Source organism: Odontomachus brunneus, unplaced genomic scaffold (assembly GCF_010583005.1).
Source record: "Odontomachus brunneus isolate Ranch 3 - 2012 unplaced genomic scaffold, Obru_v1 Obru_scaffold_024, whole genome shotgun sequence".
NCBI classification, from domain to species: domain Eukaryota; kingdom Metazoa; phylum Arthropoda; class Insecta; order Hymenoptera; family Formicidae; genus Odontomachus; species Odontomachus brunneus.
Window position 1 is genome coordinate 871,346 of NW_022639474.1, and position 15,230 is coordinate 886,575.

The following is a 15,230-nucleotide window of genomic DNA, read 5'->3' on the forward strand; positions in this document are numbered from 1 at the left end:
GGGGGGGGGGGGGGGAATTTACAAGTGGGTAGCCGCGAACGCGTATCTCTCTAATCAACCGTCGATATCTCACTGGCTCAAATTCGCACAGCCTGCCAATAAATCGTGCAACCGGTTCTGCAAGCGCGATGCTCTTTTTTCTCCCGTCCAGGTATCGAGCGGAGTTCTATCTGGCATACTCAATATCTCGCCCGAGAAAATCCAGGCGGTCGACATGGACAGCATAAACGCGCCGATCCATTATTCCTTCCTAAGCGGAAATCCGCCGAATTACCGTGATTTCTTCGAGATCAACCCCAACACCGGAGCGGTGAGGCAAATCAAAGCCGTCGACACGACGGTAACGAAGAAGTTCGATATCATCATTAAGGTAAACACCGCCGCCATGATATTAAAGAGGAAATGTCGACGTAACTTCGTTCATGAATATTCCCCGCGAATGAACGCTGTGAAGTGAACACGTGCCACGTGGCTGTAAAATTCGAAACACTTCTTTCTCGTACAAAGTTACGAGCTGGTAGCTTCAACTAAGTTAACTAATAATTAAATCATATGTTCGTCTTTGTTTTTCTTTCAATGTAGACAAAGACACATGATTAACTATCAGTTAATTTACCAAGAAGTTGAAACAACTGGGTCTAACAAGTAAACCTATCCAAAACACTCCAATTTTTTTTCTAATTTGGCACAAATGTAGAAGTAGAAAAAATATTTAGGTCATACTTTTTCATTTTGGCCCACTTTGAGTTTCACGGGCAGTTTATAGCTTTTTAATGATCTCACTTCTATCATTAACAAATGCAACAAAAATGGATAAGAAATAAAATTGAATACAAGATACAGACGTTTAGGGTTTGCTGATTATGAATATAAAGTTAAATGTGTAAAATTATTTGTATAAATAATAAAATACTTAAACAAAACATGTAAAAAGATGAAAAAAATATTTATATAAGTAATTTCTCGGTTTGGCCAAGATTCAAACCATTTTTGACTAATTTAGCACAGATTTGAAATATTTCGGTTGGAATCTCGGCTAAAGAAATTTAGAATGGTTTGTGTCTCAACTATGCCGATTTTGTTAAAATTATTTAACTATATCTTTTATTCAATTTTATTTCTTATGCATTTTTGTTGTACTTGATGATAGAGTGGGAACATTAAAAAGCTATAAATTGCTCGTGAAATTTAAAGTGGGCCAAAATAAAAAAATATGACCTGAATATTTTTTGTATTTTTACATTTGTGCCAAATTAGAAAGAAATCGAAATGTACTTTTAGATAGGTTTACTTAAGTTAAGTAATCTTTCATTAATGATGAGACAAGCTGTCGCTTTCTGTTGGTTGTTTCTATGGAAGTTTATGTTGCAATGTTAGTATGGTGTCCTGCTTTGGAAAAGACATTGTAAAGTAAAATGTGATTTTAACGTAATTTTTGTTACAATATTTTCTCCGCACTCCGTACTTACAAGCTCGAGCCTGTGTAATGTATAATGGCTTTATTTTTCCTCACTTTCTCAAGGCGGTCGAGGTGTCAGAAGCGAAACGATCAGCCACTGCCAAATTAACGATCACCGTCAAACCAGTCGATAGTAACCCACCCGTTATAACGGCCTCAAGTATCGAGGGATACGTCGACGAAAACGCTCCGATCGGCACAAAGGTCATCGATAAAAACGGGAATCCCATTGTGCTCAATGTGTCGGATGCTGATTTGGTGAGTCTGTTTTTTCCTCTCTTTTCAATTTTTACTTTTCATTGTATACATGTATTGCATTTTTATTTATCTCAACAAATAATTATCATTCTTTGCGCTCGAAGAGAATTTTTCCAGAGCACATAATAAATAAATTTATCTATCTATCTATCTATCTATCTATCTATCTATCTATTTCCCTCTCTTTTCTCTCTCTCTCTCTCTCTCTCTCTCTCTCTCTTCTTGACCCCACAGATTTCATCGGTTTCCACTTAACGAAGCGTGACCAAGGTGTGAATGAACCGTTTAATTTCCTCCATTGTTCACGGATAAGAGGTCCGCCGTGTCGGCAGAATAATCGTGAATCGACTCACGATTATTCTCTTCCGCGGCTTTTTCTCTTTCTTCTATTTTTTTTCTCTTTTGTTCATGAAGCATTCGCGTTTTTGCGTTTAGGGGCCGGACGACCCGAAGCCAGCTTACACCTTCGAGCTGACCACGAACTTCTTCGCGATCGATCCCGCCGGCATCCTCGTCGTGAACGAGGAGAATCTGGACCGGGACCCTCCGAGTCCCGGCCGTTTCCGCTTCCAGGTGGTCGCCCGCGAGAGAACGGGTGTGGCCGCCTCATCGCCTTTGTCGTTCGTCGTGACGTTGAACGACGTTAACGATAATGCGCCGCAACTTCCGATGATGACGCCCATCACCGTCCAAGCGGGAGAAACGAAGAGACAAGTAACAAAGGTGGCTTCCTCATTCCGTATCTTGATGAAGTAATGGCGGCTATCTGCCCGTGCAGTGCGGAGAGATAATGATCCGCGGGTCCGTAATAATCCGCACAGTCGAGAGAGTGAATCTGAATTTTTCCGTACTCGCGCGCGCGTCGATCCTCTACGCTCTCCGCTCTCTGCTCTTCTCCGCGGTCCCGAGTTCCGCGCGATCGATCGCCCCTCCTCGTCGTCGCGACGCTTTGCGTTCTGCCTCGCGTTCGACGCTAGCCAGCTTCTCCGATGCTATGCCAGCTCGTCGAGGTGACGAATTAATTTCGGCCCTCTCGCCAGGTGGAGGCCACGGACAACGACGAAGGGGAGAACGCCGAGATAACCTACAGCATCTATCATGTGTCGAACAATGGCCTACAGAAGTTCAAGATCGACCCGAAGACCGGGGTCATCGAGACCATGAGGAAACTGAACGCCGGCGAGCAGTATAGCATCACCGTGCAGGCCACCGACAAGGGCGGCAAATCCTCGCAGACAATCGTCGAAGTGAACGTCATTCCCGGCCCGAACACCAGAAGTCCCGTGTTCCAGCAGCCGGTGTACGAGGTGCAAGTCAGTGAAGGAGCCTCTATCAATTCCACAGTCGCTACTATCACTGTGAGTGTCCGATGATATTCGTTTCGGCGGAGGTTTAATTTGAACTCTCCCTCCACTCGAAACGGGGCTCGTTCAATCCGACTATATTTCATCGGTCGTCGGTCTACTTGTCACATCGATTCTGAATCGCGTTATATTCGCGTCTCTGTTTCTTTTTACATTCTCGTTGAATTTACTAATTCTTTAAATAACGAAATTTTGTCAAATGTGGAAACTTCCCAGACAGCGTAATCTACCAAAAGATATCTTCAAAACATTCAAAAGACGTTCTACTTCTTTTAGACGTCTCTTGGACTTGTCTTTGAGACTTCTTTTAGTAATTGTGTTCCCATTCATACCCACACAAATACATATATACACGCACACGCACATGACTGCACGATTTAAGATTCGAATCGCGCAATTCCAATAACATACATCAATACGCGTTTGTTTAAATCGGAAACGGGAGTTTGTTTTAGACGAATATTTGTATAAAATGGTAAACGTAAATGTTTTCTCACGTGAAAAGGTTGTTTTAGACGAATATTAGTGTAAAATGGTAAACGTAAATGTTCTCTCACGTGAAAAGGTGAAGAGGCTTTCCAATTTTGCGTCCTTCGATTTCACATTCTACGCAATTTTCCTTGTTTTTTCCAAAACGAATTTAAGTTTTGCGATTCATCCAATATCTTTAACTTAAATGTACACTCTTGATGAAACAAATTCAATTTGCCTAAAAATACAGATACCCAAGTGTTTGTAACAGCGTCTGTGATGGCGTTACTAATCGATCTTGCAGGCTACCGACCCAGAAAACGATCCGGTGTCATATTCGATAGTATCGGGAAATGACTTGCGCCAGTTCGCGATCGGCGCTAAATCAGGCGTTATTACAGTTATAAGGAAGCTAGACAGGGAGGACTTGACCCGATATCAGTTGGTAAGTCGTTATCGTCAACTGCTCGAACATCAGAGAGCATAAACTTCCCATACCTTTCACTACGAACCAATGCACTTCACTGCACTTCGCACCGTCTCCTATCAGCAAATTTATTCTAGAAAATATCGACATGCCCGTTTTTCTATTTGTAAACTGGTAAAACGTTTTCAGCTTTAATTAGCCATTGTTTTTTGCCGTTGTTTTTTGCACGCATTTTAGAAACGTTATTCTAGAATCTGTATTCAGAACAAATCCACGATCTGTATTTTCCGTGTGTAATTCTGCGAGAGTTTCCGTCACAGGAAAACGCGGTAAGTCCTTTCGCGCGCGTGGTACGTCCGAGATAAAATTTTTCTGATACTCATTTGCACTTCGGTATCTCATTACTGTAACACTCATTACGTGTAACACTCATTATTGTGCGAATTGCGAGATGGAAAAGTTCCGAGCGGATTATAAAACTGTACCACTGTCGATTCGTGTAGCTGATAAAGGCCGAGGACACCGGTGGTCTCTACAGCACTGCGACTGTCAACATCATGGTCACCGATATCAACGACAAGAACCCCGAGTTCGTGAACCTGCCTTACGAGTTTTCCGTCAAGGAGGGCGAAGCGCGCAAACTGATCGGCCGCGTGCACGCCGAAGACGCCGACGAGGGCATCAACGCTGAGATCACTTACTTTGCGCCCGACGATATCCCCTTCACCGTTGATCCTGAGACCGGCGACGTTCTCACCAAGAAAGTGCTGGACTACGAGCAGAACAACGTGAGTATAATCGACGTCGCGTCTCGCAATTCTCAATTCTGAAAGTAGAAGCACCGCGAATGATTTTTGCACAGCTTCGTAGATCGCGTGTATCGAAATTCATTGGGGAAGGTTAATTTTGCGAGATAAAGCTCCACAATAATAAGCTCTCCATGTGGCAAAATAACGTCGGGATAATTTCAAAGGTGGAAGCTTATGACTCTTTGGATTAATCGGAACTTTCTCGGAAGTCTGAGGGCTTTAATAGCTCTTCGCTTACATTTGCAAAAGACTGCATTAACGGGCACGTAACGCTTGTGCCGTTTATTGAAACTACTCATTACGGATGCAATTATGCGACCCAATCTCAAATCTTCCGGGAATATTCCACCGCTTCGCGCAACTTACACAAGACGCCATTGCAATTCGAGAGTATCCCGCGACAGAGCGACCTTAGTCTGTACGAATTGCGAGAACGTTGTTTACGGGTGAATCACAATTGCACCATTGTGCGCACCGGAACAAAGGGAACGTATAAAGTATGCGCGCAAATTAAAGTTCGTTTCGTGGAAATGTCACGTGTTGGGAGATGCCGACATAATTTCACATAATATGTGTAATATAATAAGAACACAATGTATTCCTCTTCCTCCTTGTCACTTTAAATTATAAGCTTATCAAGTACTAGCTATTAAAACCACTGTTCTTCTATTTTGACAACGTGGTCGTAGCCATCGTATCAAAATCATAAATTTTACTTGTATTATTTACTTTTTAGGATTAAATCAGGGAATTGAGATGTAAAATATATTTCTCTCTAATATTCCCACATTTGCTGAGTGCATTAAAATCGCGAGCGCTTTCATATTAATTATACGGGAATACAAATCGTCTTCTATCTCGCGATCGTAGCTGTCGCATCAAAATCATGAATTTCGTTTGTGTTATTTGCTTTTCAGAATTAAATCAGGGGATTTTTTAATATTTAATATCCCGACGATTTTTTAAGATTTCTCTTTAATTACCGTATTTGCTGAGTGCGTTAAAATCTAGTGCTTTCATGTTAATCACATAGGAATACAAATTCGTGGTGACTGCGAGGGACGGAGCTCCCGATTACCGTTTGGCGACTGCGACGGTCACAGTGAAAGTCATAGACGTCGAGGACGAGGTTCCGCTCTTTCACCAGAGCAGCTACGAGGCGCGTGTCAAGGAAAACGTGCCCGATTACAATGTGATTCAAGTCACGGTGAGTCGCGTGTCAAGCCTCGCGATTGAGTAACAGACGCGACGCGTCGCAAAGGCGATCGACCGTATGTCCAAACTTCAATTTCAACGGGCTTAAGTTCCATCTGGAGTCGAAAGTCGTTCGATAGCCGCTCACGCTTTAACACGGTTCATTTTCACGCGAGACGTACGCGTGCATGGAAATTTCGTCCCGGGATAAAGCGCTACCTCGCTTCAGCCGCGTAACAGATCGAGCGTGAAATTAGTCCCGAGGTGGATCATAATAACGTAAGATGTAATTCCATCATGAAGACGCCGTGACGGCATTCGCTCTCTTTCTCTCTCTCTTTCTCTTTCTCGGCGAGTTTCGAAAGTTTATCCGATAAACAAGAGCCGTGCACACATGACTCGACTTTCAGAGCCGAGAGATAGTCGCGTTATTTGCGTCGACGATTCTCCAGTCCTCCCGTCTTCCACGAAGTGGAAAGGATAGCGGGTCCTGGCGAGATGGTCATCTTGTTCGACTTTAAAGCTAACGCGATCATTTCTAGGCCGATGATCCGGACACAAAGAAGCAAATTACATACATGATCAAGCAAGGGGATACCGAACTCTTCACCATAGACCCGAAGACCGGAGTCATAAAAACTGTCCGCGGTCTCGATTACGAGAAGGATAACCAACACGTTCTCATAATAGGCACCGTTGAGAACACCAGCGATTCACCTGGCTCCACCACCCGCGTTGTTGTGAATGTTCAGGTACTTTTTCATAACTAAAAGCGAGTTCTTTTTTATCGCGTGTTCACGCCAATATCTGTCGCCGGCTATCCCGTTTATTAGCGCGTTGTATCGACCGCTCTAGCCTCAACATCGCAGCGCACATCGCGCTTAATTACTCTTAGCAATTAAAGTACGCAAAAAAAAAACATTTTCAATTCTTTCACTAGTAATTCAGGGGGCTTTTCCCTTGACTGTGTTTATATACAACTGACGCTGTATATTTCGGGTAATCGCGCAATTTTTTCGAATCATTACCTTTCGCACAGGTACGGCGTCAGAGTCGGTGCTTTAATTGAAAGTATTCAATTAAATATCAGTTTATGTATATATTCTTAGTTCTAGAAATTCATTCGCGGAATTACATCGTGAAACCGGTTCACGCCACGAATGTATCAACATCGACGTTAATACAAACGTTACAACCGGCCGTTTGTCGCGCTTCGATTCGCAAAAAAAAACATTTTCAATTCTTTCACTAGTAATTCAGGGGGCTTTTCCCTTGACTGTGTTCACACACAACTGACGCTGTATATTTCGGGTAATCGCGCAATTTTTTCGAATCATTACCTCTCGCACAGGTACGGCGTCAGAGTCGGTGCTTTAATTGAAAGTATTCAATTAAATATCAGTTTATGTATATATTCTTAGTTCTAGAAATTCATTCGCGGAATTACATCGTGAAACCGGTTCACGCCACAAATGTATCAACATCGACGTTAATACAGATGTTACAACCGTTTGTCGCGCTTCGATTCGCACGGTTGTTTTTAATTTAGTCGTATCTTCTTATGGGGTGATTAATAACGCGTTTCGAACGTGTCGTCTTAGGACGTTAACGACATTCCACCGGTATTTACGTCGGTGCCAACTCCCATTACTCTGGACGACGATGTCCCTATCGGCACGACCGTGACCACGCTCGTGGCGGAGGATTCCGACGGCACTGTGCCGGGAAATCAGGTAGCTGTATCACTCAAAAAACATTTTCTACTTCTTCCTTCTCCCCTCTTCCTCCTCCTCCTCCTCTCTCTCTCTCTCCTGAATTGCGATGCAAATCAAGTTTTCATGTAAGATCGCAATCCGCAGGTTCGATACGAGATCGTCGGCCGCGGTATTGCCAGCAAGTACTTCGCGATCGACGTTGATACCGGCGTTCTCCGAATACGAGACGACTTGCGCAAAGAGACCGACTCCGAGTATCAGGTACTTGATGCTACGTGCCAGCTCGATCCATCAGTAGCGCGACTCGAACGGTTCATTTGCACGAGGCAAATCGCTTCTCTTTTTGCGACAGGTCGACGTACGCGCATACGACATGGGAGAGCCGCAATTGTCCTCCGAGACGACCGTGCCGTTGTACGTTCGTCATGTGGCGACGGTGCCGCCGGAGATCGGTCTGGGCTTCGCGGAGAACTCATACAATGTCGACGTGCCCGAGGACGCGAACGACAACACGCTAATAAAGACAATCACCATCATCAACAGTCACGCGCACGACACAACGCCGCTGAGGTGCGAGATTTACAGCGGCAATGAGGCCGGCCTGTTCCAAGCGAACGTCACGGAAGAGCGGAATTGCGCGCTGTTGTTGAGAAGAGGCGCCTTGGATTATGAGACCACGGAATCCTATCAGATCAAGATTAAGCTGGAATCGCTGTCGGGCCTCTTGAACTCAGGCAGAAACACGACGATGGTGAGACACGACTAATCCGCGTTTAAGCGCTCGCGGATAATGACGCCTCCGCTTCGGCCTCTAAACGTGCCAACTTTACATTATACAGGGTGTTTCGTATTTTGTATGCATGGAAACTAAGTTAAACTGAACATAAAGTTTCTCTACCATTTCGCAAATACCTACGTAAAATTTTGAGTTATTAATTAAAGAAATTTAGCAAGAGATCATACGCGTTGTAGATTACATCAAACTGAATAAAAAAGTACTCTATTAAATTTGCAAATAATCACGCAGATGTTTAGTTATTAAGACTATTGTTGCATTACCATCCGCCAATCTTCTTTAATTAATAATTAAAAATCTATGTGATCATTTACAAAATGATATAGGACATTTTGTTTTGACCTAATCTACAGTAAACTTAATTTATGACTGCAGACATTGCTATCTGTTTATCTGCTTTGCCATGCATGATTTGCCAAACTTGTGAGTTATTAATTATAATAATCCCATATCTTAAATAAAGTATGAGGCACTGCGTTAGAGACCCTATAGACTGTGCGGTTACAAGCGATATGAGCAAAGAAAAATACAGGACGTAGAAAGGCATGATTTGTTGCAACGGGATCATCGATTCGTCTCTAATCAGCTTTGTCGATAAGAATGCGTTCGATCATGCTGCTTCGCAGGTGAAGATCCAGGTGATCGACGTGAACGACAACAAGCCTGAATTTATTTTTCCGGAGGCGAGCCAGGCGCTCACGAGGGGACGTTACTTCGCCGCGATCTCGCGCACCGCGCAATTCGCGTCCACCGTCATACAGGTGAAGGCCCACGATAAGGACAACGGGAAGTACGGCAAGCTGGAGTACAAGATCCTGGAGGGACGTGGCTCCGGCTACTTCGCCATCGACAGCTCCACCGGTATAATCAGGACCACGGCGACGTTCGATCACGTGGGCTCGTCCGAGCTGCCGTTCAAGTTCGACGTTCGTGTGCGCGACAATCCCAACTCGACCAACAATTACAACTCGATCGTCGCCCCAGTGATCGTCAACCTCATCGGTGAGGAAAACCTGATGATCCTGGTGGTACAGGACGCGGCGCCGGACGTGCTGCAGAAGGAAGCCGGCAAGATAGCGAACATAATAGAGGAGAAGAGCGGTCTGTTGATCGGCATCGACAGGGTCGTGGTGAGGAAGGTCCTTACAAAGAATGGCACTATCGAAATGTTTCCGCAGGACTCCGACGTCTGGTTCTACGCGGTCGACCCGGATACCGAAGCCATACTCGACAGAAACAGCTCCAAGGTGCAAAGGTACGTTTTCAAACATGTATAACTTCAATCACGGTATAACACGATTCGAAGGGAAATTGCAAAATTACTCAAACAACGTGCAAATCATCTGAATTTTTCTCGAGAAATCACTTATTTATCAACTTGTTTATCAACAATAATGCATGTATATATTAGATTAAGTTTCTCATTGCAAAATATTCCGTATAAAAAATTAATTCACGAAAACACGAAGTTACTTATATACTGATGAAAAGATACTCGAAAATTTATTTGTGGGATATAAAGTTTATGTCTGTGAAATAAAGTTAATTTCTATGAGATTAACTTTTCTCGAGACTTTTTATTTATTTTATTTACTTTCTTATTAAACTTGACTATAATTACAATTTTTTATTTCTCATGATTGGATTTTACGTTATTGTATTTCCTTTCGAGAAAAGGACGTTACTCTTAAATAAATAAATAGATAGAAGCGTTAAATCACACATAGTCAAAATATTTGGCCCGATATTTCAGTTAAATTTATCTTTGTTGCATTCAATGGAAACAAATGTTTCATTATCAAGTGATTCGCGTTGGACGGAGAGATAATGTATTTAAAATAAAACAAAAATAATATCAGTATTTAATATTTCATCTCCCACGCAAGATATCGAGAGAGAAAGAAAAAGAGAGATATATAAATATATATCAATTAATTACGCTGTGTCATTTGACTGCGTCTGAGGGTTGTAAAAGCATTAAATACCCGACAGATCGATCATGGAGAAACCAGCTATGTCGAACATCACTTTTGATGTGTCTACGTTAATACGGGCGAATGCCATCAACATTCACGCACCCGTAATGACACCTGAACCGGTGCGAACGCAAACAGCAGTTGCATTCAGCGGTGAGGTGTTCCCGTATGCGTTGATTATAATCGCTTGTGTGATCCTGATCCTCGGCATCGCCGGCATAATCTACATATGTGTCTCTTGGTCCAAGTAAGTATGCTTGAGGTCTAATTAAATCTTACCCTTATTTCGCGGTTGCAACATTATCTTGGTATTTGAGTAGTAGGATTTTTTTATTATATTTACATAGACAATTTAATTCAATCGAACTCACGTAGGTTTTAAATTTCTTCTGTGCGCACTACTGCGCTTTACGTACGTTTGTTTTAATAAAAGTGAAGAGTTTGCGCGTATTATTCGTGCGCGAGTATTAATTACAGCGGATAGACTGGGTGAGACGATCCTGACTGTTATTATGATGGCATGGGAGAGCTGCTTCGCGTGTATCTGTATGAATATCCATCTGACTCGTTGAGAGCTAGCGATGCAAATTCATACCGCTCTTTATTACCTCCATTAGCTTTAATTGCAGTTTCCGCTCCGGGTATCTCCGCGAACACTTATTACATCGACGTGGTTCGAGCGACGTCGACGGGATCCCTGTAATACGACCGTCGCGCCGAACTGTCCGCGCGAAATACGTAGCCTTTCATAAGGCAAATATGACGTAGGTACAAGGCGTACAAGGAGCGAATGCAACGCATGTACGTGGTGCCGCGATACGACCCCGTTTATGTGGAACCTAATCTGAAGGAGTACGAGACTCAGGTACTGCAGATGAGCGTGCCAGTCGACGACAACGACAGTTACAACGACTTGCAGTTAGACTTTAGCAACAAGAATCACGCGTTCAGCCTTGACAACGTCAGTTACATCACCAAAGATCACGGAGACAGTACAGGTAATTCGAGAGATAGACATCACGAGACTCGTTCGTCAACAATAGTGTACGTATACATTAGATTGTGCTTCTCACTGCAAAATATTTCGCATAAAAATTAATTCACGAAAATACAGAAATTACTTACACTGAAGAAAAGTTATGTGTGGAGAATTTGTGTGTGGAATATAAAGTTTATGTCTGTGAAATAAAGTTAATTTCTATGAGATTAAGTCTTATCCCGGGAATAAATTTTCAAATGTTACTTCTCTATGTAATTCGACGAAATATGCAAAAAATGCCAAAGCAAAAATAAGGAAAGAAATACACGAGTCTCTAGCATTAAACTTGTCGTTGTTTCCTGCAGCGAAATTATCTTCACGAGGAACTGACGTTTATGTTCGATCAGAAATACACGGCTTATATCAATGTTCCAGGTCAACAAAGTCCCGTTAGCTCGGAGGCGGCGACCACGGCTCGCGCGTCTAGCATCGTCGGCAATCACGGCGACGCCAACATCCATTCCCTGCGAAGATCGACATTGGGCCGAAAGAATCACAGCGCGAGCAACACGAACACCCTGAACAATCGCGACGCGACACCAGTCCTTAATCCCCTGTACAATCACGGCGCAGATCTGCTGAGCCCTAGTCCGTCCAACGACAACGTCACCTTCAGGGAGAGGAAGGATTACTCTCATCTCGGGTTCACGTATCTGGGCGAGCAGAGTCCCGTCGAGACGACGACGGAATTGTAAGTTACGCGGCTCAACGATGCGCGGACATCGATCATTTTCGAAAGACTGTCGCGGAATCGCGCGTGTTCACTCGGCTTTGCGAGTAAGTTGCGGCACATCCCGTAGTATTCACACCCTCTTGGTATCGTGCACACGGTGATGCACTGTGATGAGCGTAATATTCCGTAGTATTCTCGTCCCAAAAAGTTCCGTCGGTCCTCAAAGATACTCAAACGCTCGAGAATTCCGCGCGTGAGATCGATGCTAATCCAGCCCCCTTCGTCCATGCCGTACTTCACGGCGGAGGCAGTAGACTGTTCTTCCTTTACCTTCGCTCAAACTTCGCTGCAGCAACGACGTGTGGTGTGTACGAAACGTGGCAGCGCGAGGACACGGGATATAATCGATAGCGCGCGAATGGTTCTTCCACTAATCTGTCGACAAACCCCAAAGCGCCATACGAAGGGTAAAGTGTGAAAAGCTTCTAGATAGTCGAGGAGAACCTCTATACCTATACACATCCCCCCTTTCCATATGTCATCTTCTGAATATATACCGGTGCTTGCGCGCCGATGCGGAGCGCGCGACACATACGCGGAGAACTCGCGGCGGGATGCATTCTGAACGAGTTGCTCCGTATGTGATATTCATAAAAGAGAAGTAATATAGCGTTCAGAGACACAACGACGAAACGAGGCCGCGAAAGTATCGCCCGAGCGAAAGAATGAACGCGAATGAAAAGGCCGTCCTCTTGAGCCAGCCGATATCCCGTACGACTTCATCCCTTCATCGCAAACTTTGCTGCATTTTGTTTGTTTGTACTTCTTTTTTTTTACCTTTAAGCTCGCGACGTTACGCCAATAAACTGCGACGTCATGAACAATGGCCATTGTTGACATCGCGATGTCCGGTTGTCGTAAGTTATTATCGTATATCCGTGATTTTGTACAAGCGCGACGCGTGCTCGATTTAATCGCGTCTCGACCGGCAACGTCGACTGTATTCCGATTGGGGGATCGTCGGACAGATTATTTCCCGTCCGCGACGCGTTAATGTACATTTTCATCGAGTTTCAATCGTGAAGAGCGAAAGTGCCCACTGCGCGCGTGCAATTGTCCGACGTAGGCTCGGATCTGTATTAATAGTCGTCGTCTGAAACTTGTCTCAAATAAGATGCTCGGATTTGAGCATCGTATTAGAGTCGGATGTGAGTTTTTCCAGTGGTATCACGATTGCAAATGTAATGTTACATATATCATGTAAGCTGAAAGATTTGATTCTACATACGAATATCTCTGCTTATCTCACAAGTGAGACAAATTTCAAGTGATGATTATTAATATGAGTCTTAGACCTGTATCAATAGTTGTTACTTGAAGCCTGCTTCAGACGAGACATGCAGATTTGAATTCAGATTTCTGCGATTAAAGATATAAATGTCACATATAATTCAACTGAAAAACTTGGACCTAACTCTAAACAAAAATCTGAGTACTTCATGTGAGATAAAAGTTCCATATGACAACTATTAATACGGGCCTTAGACCTGTATCAATAATCGTTAGTTGAAACTTGCCTCAAGTCAGATTTGAATTTAGAGTTAGATGTAAGCTTCTCAGCTGAATAATAATTACAGATGTAACGTCACATATATTGTATGATTCAAATAAAAAACTCAAATCTGACTCTAAATTCAAATCTGAGCATTTCATATGGAACAAGTTTCAAGTAATGGTTATTAGTACAGGCTTTAGGGATAAAGTTACGTCTTTCTTCCATTCTTTATTGTTTATGAACGCCGTGTGTATTTGTGAGTGTGTGCTTGCATGAATCTGGTCGGTCTGCGAGCCTGTGAATGAACCCGTTTTCCCGATCCCGTTGTACTATAATACTTGTTTATTTATACGACTGCGTTTGCTCACGTCACTCTACCTTATCGTAATCACAATTAACCGACGACAATGCCTACAGAAATCGTCTCACGTGTACGTAATCGCGACGCGGCACACCGTAGGGAGCTTTACGGCGGCTTTCGCTTCCGATGCGACTCCTCCTCGCTCTTGTTCGCACGATCGCGTCAACGTTAATTAGCGACCACCGCGAAAACGGCAGTACACGGCGCCATCGACGCGTCGGTGGCCTAAGTGGTGAAGCGTGTAACTTAATCGGGCACGTACGTATCTCGTTCGTTCTCCCCGAGTTCCGAACGAAGCGTTCGACTTCCGCACCTCGAATTCCGATAGAGCTTGCGGAGCTACGCGGCGTGACACCGCGTTGGGAGAAATTAATTATGATACGACTTGATTAAATATATATCTCTAGTCGTATAGCGGGTGGCCACTGCCGTAAGTTGCGTTCTATATACTACCAGGACTTGTGTGTATGCGTTACAAGTGTTCTTCGATTAATAGTATTGAGATCTTTACTTGTAGCTGTACAATATTTAAGCGCGAGAAATCTGTAAAAAACTGTTAATACCTAATAATAAATTTATTATATTTACATAAATGAGATGTCTTCTCTTGATACACCTTACGGTACGCGCATTTCGGCGCGGAACGACGCGAGCGTTGTCGCGTTGTTAAGCGTTAGTTAATGTCAGGAAGGCTCAATACAAGTTCACTCCAATTCCCGCGCGCGTTTTAATTAATTCCCACGTAAAATCCCTCGCGTGTTCGTTTCACACGCATGAGTCACGTGTAAGATATAGTAGTAAATTTTGTCCTCGCCGTAATGATAACCTTTACCGCCGTAATGAAAACCTCGTTTTAATGCGCAATTCCAGATTCTCAGGAGTCTAACAGCGAGATCACTTCACAAATAATTATTTGGAAATAAATTCATATTAATCTCTCTTTCTCATTTTCTCTCTATCTTTCTCTGTCTCTCTCACTTTTTCCGAACTGTCCTTGATAACAGACCAGTTCTCTCCGTTCTTCCAGCTCGTCTATTCTCGTCTCTTCTCCCTTCCTCGCGTATCTTGCCCCGCTTATATGCCTCCTTTGTCTTCCCCTCCTCAAATTCACCCTCTTCCAACCCATACTCACT

The 15,230-nt window shown here is 43.5% G+C and overlaps 1 protein-coding gene across 9 annotated transcripts in view; it reads left to right on the plus strand.

The window, feature by feature from the left end:
• LOC116842358 (cadherin-99C) overlaps positions 1 to 14,690 on the plus strand; it is a 157,605-nt gene extending 142,915 nt beyond the window's left edge. For 7 of the 9 annotated variants that reach the window (XM_032811462.1, XM_032811463.1, XM_032811467.1 and 4 more), the window contains 15 exons: positions 152 to 370; positions 1,523 to 1,717; positions 2,153 to 2,440; positions 2,758 to 3,075; positions 3,857 to 3,997; positions 4,483 to 4,767; positions 5,822 to 5,995; positions 6,525 to 6,734; positions 7,584 to 7,715; positions 7,842 to 7,958; positions 8,050 to 8,448; positions 9,120 to 9,748; positions 10,486 to 10,716; positions 11,238 to 11,467; positions 11,884 to 12,203. In XM_032811462.1, the coding sequence (XP_032667353.1) occupies positions 152 to 370; positions 1,523 to 1,717; positions 2,153 to 2,440; positions 2,758 to 3,075; positions 3,857 to 3,997; positions 4,483 to 4,767; positions 5,822 to 5,995; positions 6,525 to 6,734; positions 7,584 to 7,715; positions 7,842 to 7,958; positions 8,050 to 8,448; positions 9,120 to 9,748; positions 10,486 to 10,716; positions 11,238 to 11,467; positions 11,884 to 12,203 (3,888 nt within the window). Of the gene's footprint in view, positions 1 to 151; positions 371 to 1,522; positions 1,718 to 2,152; positions 2,441 to 2,757; positions 3,076 to 3,856; positions 3,998 to 4,482; positions 4,768 to 5,821; positions 5,996 to 6,524; positions 6,735 to 7,583; positions 7,716 to 7,841; positions 7,959 to 8,049; positions 8,449 to 9,119; positions 9,749 to 10,485; positions 10,717 to 11,237; positions 11,514 to 11,883 lie in introns of all 9 variants that reach the window. The other 2 variants (XM_032811465.1, XM_032811464.1) reach the window with 2 other exon arrangements.
• Positions 14,691 to 15,230: the final 540 nt, after the last annotated feature.